Source organism: Arachis ipaensis, chromosome B01 (genome assembly GCF_000816755.2).
Source record: "Arachis ipaensis cultivar K30076 chromosome B01, Araip1.1, whole genome shotgun sequence".
Lineage (NCBI taxonomy): Eukaryota > Viridiplantae > Streptophyta > Magnoliopsida > Fabales > Fabaceae > Arachis > Arachis ipaensis.
In genome coordinates, this window is record NC_029785.2 from 8,874,781 (window position 1) to 8,885,267 (window position 10,487).

General features: G+C 41.6%; 2 protein-coding genes across 2 annotated transcripts; both read right to left on the reverse strand.

The window, feature by feature from the left end:
- On the reverse strand, positions 3,661-6,534 carry LOC107645794. Its single transcript, XM_016349914.1, has 2 exons — positions 4,528-6,534; positions 3,661-4,254 (listed from the first exon to the last, which is right to left on the reverse strand). Exons 1-2 carry the CDS (start codon positions 6,532-6,534, stop codon positions 3,661-3,663), a joined length of 2,601 nt encoding a protein of 866 aa, XP_016205400.1.
- LOC107645803 lies at positions 7,040-8,434 on the reverse strand. The gene has a single exon (XM_016349925.1). It carries the CDS (start codon positions 8,432-8,434, stop codon positions 7,040-7,042), a length of 1,395 nt encoding a protein of 464 aa, XP_016205411.1.

Here is a 10,487-nt window from a genome sequence, read left to right on the forward strand (position 1 = left end):
ACGGTTAAAATTTATTATTTTAAATTTTATTTAATACACACTGTAATAAATAAATACTAAATAAAATAAATTTAGATCATCTAAACTAATTGTTTTTTATATTATAAGTAGGAGATTGACAATTTTGGAGGAAAGAATGAAGAGCTTTACCAAATTTTAAATATAGTTGAATCTGATTACATACATAACAAAATTTAACAGATAATCTTCCTTAACAGAGATGAATTCAACTGCTTAGAGAAACAAAAAAACATGATATTCACTATTAGATACGGAAGAGTAACCTCAAAAATTTAAAAGCACATAGAACAATGATAAAAAAAAACAAATGGCCACTTCAAATAGAGCTATTATACTAGTTCTTATTATGTACTTTGTATTGGCATGTTATGTAAATGTTAATGCTTAAACGCCACCAAAAAAGAGAAAAAGCAAGCCATTAGGGGGTCCTGACTCCTGATAGTCATGCAGGGTCAAGACGTAGAACATGATCATCACGTGCTTCTTCCAGGCGAGAAAATACACAATGTTATGGATTCTGGCATAACGGACTCGACCCAGGCTTTCATGGATGCATCGGGGAGATTCTTGGTTGGCCCAATGTTTTTCAATGGGTCATGCAAGTTTCAGGGGAGGATAACAATGCAAATTGATGAATCAACTTGGGTTGGTCGAATAGTCAGCTCACTTTTTCTCTTAGGAGGTAAGTAATTCTATCAGAATTATTCCTTTCAAGAAAAGAGCTTGTTCCGTTCTGATTCGACCGAGGTCTGTATCTTCCAATCGAGGCTGCTCAGTTCTTGGGAGAGTTATACGTCGTCCGTAAGGTAGCTTTCAAAGATGACCTCGGCACGATGAAACACGGCGGCGGGAGCACCTGCAAAAAGCACTCCGACGCTCAAGTAAGAATGTGAGTTATAAGAAAGTAAGAGAAATAACTTAGAGTGAGTTCTGTGACCTGTTTCTCCTGGGCTATTGGGTTCGGTTTTATAGGTCAACGAAGTGCTTTGCTTGTTCCGATAATCGTGGTTCGGTTGGTGAGTTCCGTTGCTGTTGGTAACGGCTAGTGGATAGTGTTTGACTTATGCTTAGTTTTTGGTCAAGTGGTTATCTCAGATATGTTCATTCGTCTCCGATCTTTATGGTCGGTCTTTAGTTCTGATCTTATCTCCGAGTTTATGGGGTACACATCATAGCTCCCAAGCTTGTCTGTCTCTGTTTAGGGGGCAGGCAAGCTTTATGCGTTTGGTGTTTCTTGTTGATTTTTGCCTAAGTTGGGCTTTGTTTGTTGGGCTCGTGCTTTTAAGGGTCAATGGGGAGTCAAGGGGTTTTCTACCTCGCTTGGCGCGCTGCGATTAATGCGCCTTCCTTGCGTTTGGTTTTTCAAGATTTTTAGCAGTTATGTTTTGATTTTCCCACTAAGTTAGTGGGCCTGGTAATAGTATTTGGTTTGTAGTTTTGGGTCTGGTGCTTTGTTTCTTCATCTTCTGTCCTTCATATCTTCGAGTATGAATTCCAGAGGTTAGTTCTTTCTTCACTCTACTGCTTATTTTTGTTTTTGTTATGGCGAGAGAGAAAGATAAGAAAACGGCTGTTGAGGAGAAGAAAGATAACCCGTACCATTGGGTTCATGACAATGTGAAGACTCGATCGTCTTCGTATGTTGATTCTTCATCGCTGCGTGAGCTCGAGGGTTTGGTTTTCGTAAGAGAGGGTTCTGGTATATGTGTTGAGTTTCTTTATTGTTCGAGTGATGATAGGGTATTTGAGAGAAGAGGGGATTGAGAGTATTTTTACATGTACACGCCTTGTCTGTTGGAATTAGGTGTTAAATTTCCCTTTTCTTCATTTGAGTGTGACATATTGACCCAATTGAATTGTGCACCGTCTCAACTTCATCCAAATTCTTGGCCGTTTCTTCGTGCTTTCGAGTGTCTGATGGAATTTTTGTCGTTTCCTTGTTCCCTTCCTTTATTTTTCTCACTGTTTCAGTCCAAGGGGGTTAGGAGGGGGCAGTAGGTATGCTTGAGTAGTTACCCTGGTCGCTCTTTGTTTTTACTTTATAAGTCTTCCTTTAAAAATTTTAAATCCTTATTTGTGAAAGTCCGGTCGAAGGAGGCCGATTACCCTTTTTACCTTGATGACGAGCTTATAGAGAGGTTTCCGTTGTATTGGTGTTCGGAGCCCTGTCAGATTCTTGAGGCTACTGAGTGTAGTGTGGAGGAGGAATGTGTGTTAGAGTTTTTGATAGAGTGTTTTGCTGATGGGGTGTGTTTGTCTATTCCTGAACTCCTGCGATTGCATGATGCTGGTGACAATGAGGGTCTGAGGTCTTATATAGGTAATGATAGTTGTTGTCTTTTCTGTTGTTTATTTACTTTATTTATCTGACGACTTTTCTCTGTACAGGTGGGCGAGCTCCTTTACTCGATCCTTCCCGATTTCAATCCTTTTTGAAGAAGAAAAAGGAAAAGGACGCTGGTGTTTCTGGGACCGTGAAGGAGGCTGGTGGGGAAGCTGCTCAGTCCGCTGCTCAGCCTACCTCATCATTCAAGAGGAAAAGGGTGGAAATTGATCAGTCCCTCGAAGTTATTTCTGAGGGTGAGAGGGATGTGGCTGGTGGTGGTAGGTCTGTGTTTGATCGTCAGAAGCGCCTTCATGGGTTCATACCTGGGACGAACCCTCACTCTTTGTGGAGCGACCAATTTCCTATTGCTGAGTTATCGGACAGAGTTTTCCAATATCCTGGCGATATGCTCATGACTCGCCGTATTGGTATGGAGGGCTTGGGGAAATTCATTCAGGTCGGTTTCTGTGTTATAATCGTCGTTTGTTTTTATTTTCTCTTTGTTGATAACCTTTGTGGTTTGCAGATTGTTGCCTCACGCCTTATGTGTGTCGGTCGTACTACTGAGTTAGTTGGTGCTGAACAGCAGGTTGTTGTGGGGAAGGTTACTGATCTGGAGAAGTCGCTAAAATAAAAGGATATTGCTATGGAGAAGGTGTCGCTGGAAAATGCCGAGATATCGGAGAAGGTGAAGTCGTCCGAAGAGGAGGTTTCTCGTCTCAGAGACCAAATATGACTTCTTCAGTCCGAGATTAAGGATAGTGATTTGGCTAAGGGGCAGCTGACTTCCTGAGTTCATGAACTCGAGGAATTGGGAATGGAAATGTTTGCCTTTGGTTTCGACCGAGCTGTTAGTCAGATTGCTGCTCTGGCACCTGAATTTGATTGTGCTCGGATGGACGTGACAAAGGTCGTCATTGATGGGAAGTTGGTGGTGGATGGCACTGTGGAAGACCATGACGAGAATGTCCCTCCTTCTTAAGTTGTTTTTATTTATGTGTGTTTTATTTGTAATTATGACTTATTTCGTTTTGTCTGGCCGAGTTATGGTTGGATTGATGTTTTGTGAACACTTGGTTCTTGTTTGACTTTTAAAGTAAGCGTTGATCGTGGCTAGGCCACCTTAATGATATAGTTATTTTGATAGTATGGTATGTTAAATAGTAGTGTAAAGTAGTTGAACAAATAATCGGTTGAATTTGTTTGATTTGGGCGTCCGGCCTCATTAAAACCCTCCTTAGGTAAAACCCTTTTTGTGAGAAAAAACCTCTAAGGGGGAAAAAGAGTACATTCATCCGCAAAATGTACAATTTCTATGACCTGTACAACTTTAGTGAAGAGATGTTCCAATTCCCTGAAATTGGATTGCCTTGTAATGTTTGCAGCTGGTAAGCCCCCATTCCGAGCACTCTGGATACTCGGAATGGTCCCTCCCAGTTTGCGGCGAGCTTTCCGTGTGAAGGAGGTCGCCTGGCTTCTTCTGTTCGTCTGAGGACTAAGTCGCCCTCCTCGAATGTTCTAGGCACCACTTTTTTGTTGTGCCTTCTTTCTGCCAGTTGTTTCTGAGCCCTTTGTTTAATGACGGTGATTTCCCAGTTCTCTTCTGCTAGGTCAAGCTCGGCATTTATTGTGTTTATGTTGTGTTGTTCGTCGTATAGGTCGGCTCTTAGCGTGGGGACCCCGACCTCTACTGGGATTAATGCTTCCGACCCATAGACTAGCTTGAAGGGTGTTTCGCCCGTTGTTGTTTGTATTGTGGTGTTGTAACTCCACAGTACTTCTGGTATTAGCTCCGACCATTCTCCTTTTGCATTATCGAGCTTTTTCTTTATTGCCTGCAGTATAACTCGGTTAGCAGCTTCGGCCTGTCCATTGGTTTGTGGGTGTTCGACCGAGCTAAAATGGTGCTGTATATTAAAATTTTGTAAAAATGAGCTGAGCTTATTATCTGTGAATTGCTGACCATTGTCTGATATTATTTCCTTTGGTATTCCAAATCGACATATGATATTTTTCCATATAAAAGATCGTACCTTTTCTGCTGTTATTTTTGCTAACGGTTGTGCTTCTATCTATTTTGAGAAATAGTCTATTGATATTAAAAGAAACTTTACCTGACCTGGAGCTATTGGGAATGGGCCGAGAATGTTGAGCCCCCATCTCTGGAAGGGCCAGCTTACCTCCATGCTGTGTAATGCTTCGGCCGGTTTTGTAGAGATGGCTGCATGCTTTTGACATTTGTCGCATGTTTTGACTTTTTTCATGCAATCCCTTTTCATGGTCGGCCAATAATATCCTGTTCGGACAATCTTTGCGGTGAGAGCCCAGCCTCCGATGTGGTTCCCACAGACTCCTTCGTGTATTTCGTCCATCACCTCTTTTGCCTCATCTTTGTTCAGGCATTTTAGCAATGGTTGTGAGAAGCCGCGCCTGTATAGCTCTCCTTCTATGTTTGTGTAGAGGCTTGCTTTTCGTCTGAAGTGTTGCGGGTTGAGCTCGTCTCTAGGAATGATACCTGCATTGATGTATTCAAGGAAAGGTGTTCTCCAGTCTCGAAGGTGGTTAATGTTTGTTATAGATAATAGTTCAATGCTGGGTCTTTTAAGTGTTAATTGTGATAGTGCTGATGTTTGTGTGTCCGCCCTAGTGGCGACAAGTTTTGATAATATGTCTGCTCTAACATTCTCTTCTCTATGTACGTGTAGAATAATGAATGAGCTAAATTTTGAAATGAGATCCTTTGCTATGAGCCAATATCGCTCTAGCAAGGGATCTTTTACTTGAAATTCTCCTCGGATTTGTTGCACCACTAAGAGGGAATCACAGTGTGCTGTCAGGCTTTTTGCTTGGAGATCTAGGGCGAGCTTGAGTCCTGCTATGAGGGCCTCATATTCGGCTTGATTGTTGCTTGTCGGGAAGTGGAACTGGAGGGATTGCTTGGCCACCACCTTGTCTCCTTCTTTCAGGATTATCTCAGCTCCGTTTCCTCCTCGGCTGGACGCCCCGTCCACATGTAATTCCCAAGATTTGTTGTGTTCGTTTTGGGTTAGTTTTGAGATGAAGTCCGCGAGGATCTGTGCTTTTAGTGCCGACCTTGGTTGAAATTGGATGTCGAATTCTGAGAGCTCGATAGACCATTTGGTCAGACGTCCAGCCAGTTCTGGTTTTGTCAGTATCTGTCTTAGTGGTTGGTTTGTCCTTACTACTATTGTGTGGCTTTGGAAATAGTGCCTTAGTCTTTTTGCCGTTGTTACGAGTGCTAAAGCTAGTTGTTCTATCCTCGGGTACTTCTGTTCTGTTGATTGCATGACTCTACTAACGAAGTATACTGGCTGTTGTGTTTTTCCTGTCTCAAGGACCAGAGCCGAGCTTATAGAATAATTAGAAACAGATAAGTATAAGTATAAAGGTTTATCGACTTCTGGTCTTTGCAGCACAGGTGGTGATGATAGAATGGTCTTGAGTTCGGTGAACGCTTTCTCGCACTCTTCTGTCCATTGAAATTTCTTATTCTTTGATATTGTTTGGAAGAAATGATATGATCGGCTTGAGGCTGCTTGCAAGAACCGAGATAGTGCTGCTACCTTTCCTGCTAATTGTTGTACCTCTTTTACTGTTTTAGGGTTCGCCATTTTGAGTATCGCCTCACATTTCTCAGGGTTTGCTTCAATTCCTCGTGAGGTCAGCATGAATCCGAGGAATTTGCCTCCTTGTACTCCGAAGGCACATTTCTCCGGATTGAGTCTCATGTTATATGCTCGGATCTGTTCAAATACCTCCCTGAGGTCGTCGCAGTGTGATTTTTGCTGTGTAGTTTTGGCGACCATATCGTCCACATAGATTTCCATGTTCCAACCAATTTGGTGATAGAACACTTTGTCCATCAGCCGTTGATAGGTTGCACCTGCATTCTTTAGACCAAATGACATTACTCTATAACAAAAGTTTCCATGTTCGGTTATAAATGCTGTTTTGCTTTGGTCTTCCGGATGCATGAGGATCTGGTTGTAGCCAGAGTATGCATCCATAAAGCTCAAGCTTTTGAAACCTGACGCACTATCTACGAGTTTATCGATGCAAGGTAAAGGGTAAGCATCTTTAGGGCATGCCTTATTTAAATCTGTAAAGTTGACGCACATGCGCCATTTACCTGAGTTTTCCTTACCATTACCACGTTCGAGAGCCATGTGGTGAATCTAATTTCTCTGATGAAGTTAGCTTTAAGAAGCTTTCCTGTTTCTTCTAGGGCTGCCATTGACTTTTCTGCCCCGAGATTCCTTTTCTTTTGAGCTATGGGTCGGCTTGTTCTATCAGTGGCGAGCTTGTGGCAGATAATGTTTGGGTCTATACCCGGCATGTCTGCTGGGGTCCAGGCGAATAAGTCGGCGTTGTCTTGTAGTACTTTTATGAGTTCCGATCTTTGCTTTCCTTGTAGTGCTTGACCGATGTATGTGACTTGATCTGGTTTTGACGTTAGTGGGACAGCCTGGAGCTCGTCTACTGGCTGAGGCCTTTCTTGGGTGTCTTCTCGAGGGTCAAGCTCCTCTAGGGACAGTACTCATTCGTATTGTGGATTGCTTTGACTTCTTGTTGGGATTATTTTCCTTGAGCCGACTTCTTCAGGCTTACGTTGTAGCATTGCCGAGCTTGTCTGCGATCTGAGTGGAGTGTCGCTATCCGTCCGTCTTGTGCCTAAAATTTGACACATAGATGGAAAGTTGAAACTACTGCCCTGAACATGTTCAGGGCAGGTCTTCCGAGGATAATATTGTAGGGACTAGGGCAATCAACTATGAGGTATTGTATATCAATGATCTGTGATAATGGGTGATTTCCCATCATCGTTTTTAGCCATATGTAACCCTTAATTGGCACTCTTTCTCCAGAGAATCCGACTAATTCTTCGGATGAGGGTTGTATGATTTTTTCAGATATTTTTATTTTTAAGAAAGTAGTATAAAAAAGAACATCGACACTACTACCTGGGTCCAGAAGGACTTTTCTTACCAACAGCTCGCCTGTTTGGATGGAGATTACCACTGGGTCGTCTGAGTGTGGTGCGGCTGAGCACATGTCCTCCTTGTTGAAAGTGATTTCTAGGTCGGGTACATTGTTGTTGCTGTATAGTGTTGTTCCTTTTATTGCCAGCATTGTACGGTAGCTACGTTTCCTTGCCGATGTTGTTTCTCCTCCGCCGGCGAATCCTCCGGATATGCAGTTTATAATCCCTTTAGGTGGGATGTTGTTTGACCATTTGTTGGCTTCCTTGTTTCCCGAGGTTTGTTGACGTTCTTCCTTGTCCCTATCGTTTTCTTTATGCTTCCTTCCTTCGATGTACTTATCTAGGAGGCCTTGCCGAGCCAATCTTTCTAATAGATCTTTGGCTATCACGCACTCGTCGGTTGTGTGCCCATACTTTTGATGGAAAGCGCAGTGTTTACTTTTGTCGACGAAGCGCTGATCTTGGTAGCTTCCTGCCCTTGCTGGTGGTTTTATGATCTTGGCGTTGAGGATTTCTTTAATTATCTTTTCCCTTCTTGTGTTGAATTTAGTGTAGTTGTCAAATTTTGGGGTCAGTCTGAAGGGCTTTCTGGGGTCTTTGACATTTGCCGACCTTGTGGTTCTGTCATCCTCTTTCTTTGGTTGTTTTTTCTCTGTTTTTTTGGCTTCGCGGAGTTCTTCAATCTCCATTTGTCCTGCCGCCCTTTCTCGGAATTCTTCCAGTGTCTTCGGCTTGGTTACCGCGATTGTTTCCCTGAATTTTCCGGGTCGGAGTCCGGCCTTTAGGGCATGCAAGTGGACGGCGGGATCTAGATCGGGTATCTCCATGGTTGCTTCTGCGAATCTGGTCAGATAGTCTTTCAAGCTTTCATGAGGACCTTGGCGAATGGTGCCGAGGTAGTCCGATCCGTGTACATATATCCGTGCTGCAGCGAAGTAATCTATGAAAGATTTTGCCAGTTCCTCAAAAGAGGAGATTGATCCTGCAGGTAATTTTGAAAACCAAAGTAGGGCAGCACCGTCGAGGTAATTAGGGAAAGCTCTGCAAAGAACAGGTTCGTTATTAGGGCCATTAAAGAACATCATAGATTAAAATTTTTTAATATGAGCCCGGGGGTCACCAATCCCCTTATATGGCTCGAGTGAGGAAGGTAGTGTGAAGTGTTTTGGCATTTGGTAGTTGGTGATCTCCTCGAAGAACGGGTTGTCCAGGGTCAGCTTCTCCTTTGGTGGGTCTACACTTAGTAGGTCTACGTTGCCTTTTCCTTTGGAACCGTTTTCTTCGCGTTTACTAGCATTACTTTGGGTGGAAAGTTTGGCAAGTCTTTTGACTTCCGCTTGCAGCTCGGCCATCTGGGCGATGAGTTCGGCCTGGGTGAGTTGGTGAATCCCATTGTCGGCCATGCTCGAAGGTTGGGTAACCCTGCGTAAAAAAGAAATACAAAGTGCGATGTAGAGAAATAGTGGGGTTAAATTAACTTTTTGGCCCTACAGTGGGCGCCAAATGTTCCGTTCTGATTTGACCGAGGTCTGTATCTTCCAATCGAGGCTGCTCGGCTCTTGGGAGAGTTATACGTCGTCCGTAAGGTAGCCTTCAAGGATGACCTCGGCACGATGAAACACGGCGGCGGGAGCACCTGCAAAAAGCACTCCGACGCTCAAGTAAGAATGTGAGTTATAAGAAAGTAAGAGAAATAACTTAGAGTGAGTTCTGTGACCTGTTTCTCCGGGGCTATTGGGTTCGGTTTTATAGGTGAACGAAGTGCTTTGCTTGTTCCGATAATCGTGGTTCGGTTGGTGAGTTTCGTTGCTGTTGGTAACGGCTAGTGGATAGTGTTTGACTTATGCTTAGTTTTTGGTCAAGTGGTTATCTCAGATATGTTCGTTCATCTCCGATCTTTATGGTCGGTCTTTAGTTCTGATCTTATCTCCGAGTTTATGGGGTACACATCAGAGCTCATTATATATTTACTAACTTGAATTAGGTGCCAACCTCTCTTTATTCTGTGAAGCCGAGGTATAACTCGCCTTATCCTAAATTCAGGAGACGATCATTTGTGACTGAACTATACTAGAGTCAGACCACATAAGAATAACATGTATTTTAAATTTTAATTTTAGGTTTTTATTATTGACAACTATGGTGGTGATCATCTTTAATCCCCCAACAAAAATCAATACCTAATGTTCCCTATACATTCCAACATTTAAATTTAAGTGACATTGCATTTAAGCTAGCCTAATTATTCTTAGGTATTAAATTAACAAAATAAACTTCTGTTTTTTTTTATAAACAAGAATCATTACCTAGCTAACTCCATTTGAAGAAAATTTCATACTTTAAACTATTCAAACTGTGATGTTAATAATTTAATGAATCAGAAAGAATTGAAAAAGGAAAAAAATAAATTCTTCTCATTTTAAAAAGAATGAAAAATCTTTTGAAAATTGTTGAGTTATTACACTTTATATACTACGTACTCCTTATGTACTCTCATTATAAAAAAAATTACAACAAATAAACTTACATCTACTATTAATAAAAAAAATAATTTAGATAACACCATAAAAAAAATTAATCAAAACTGTACCATTTATATATATGATCACATAATTCGTAGACAAACATCTACCGTAACCAAAAGGTAGATACAAAGTATGCAAATAACAATTATTCACAACTCAACGAAGGATAAAACAGTGTGAAATGCTTGTAACAGTGTGTGACCATAATGAAATGTAGAGTTGTAAGTCCTTCAATTTTATTAAATTCCGATGAAAGTAGTAGTAGTCTATGTATTATAACACCTTCAATTTCATGAAATTTGGAAGTGAACTCATTTCATTTGGCTTGATGGATTTTAGAGGCAAATTAATATTTTTTTTCCCCACTGAGCTGTGATTCATAATAAAAATCACAGTTACGGTGATATCATCATGGATTGCCCTTCTTCCTTCAGTTAGCCGATGCCTAGTTTTAATTTCGATCTATGAATAGAATAGTTACATAGCGAGTTATGGATAGAATAGTTACATATGTTATAACAGTGACTATAATAAACCCGGATAAAAGATCACAAAAAAAATGGCACACCTTCTTTTCATGACACTCATTTATGATCTTCACAGCTTTTTTTAG

Bases quoted from the DNA above. Each gene is read 5' to 3' on its own strand.
- LOC107645794 (XM_016349914.1), bottom strand. From the start codon at position 6,534: ATGGCTCTCGAACGTGGTAATGGTAAGGAAAACTCAGGTAAATGGCGC. The intron at 4,255-4,527 runs GTAAGCTGGCCC...TTTAATATACAG, and splicing joins AAGCATTACACAGCATGGAG to CACCATTTTAGCTCGGTCGA.
- LOC107645803 (XM_016349925.1), bottom strand. From the start codon at position 8,434: ATGATGTTCTTTAATGGCCCTAATAACGAACCTGTTCTTTGCAGAGCT.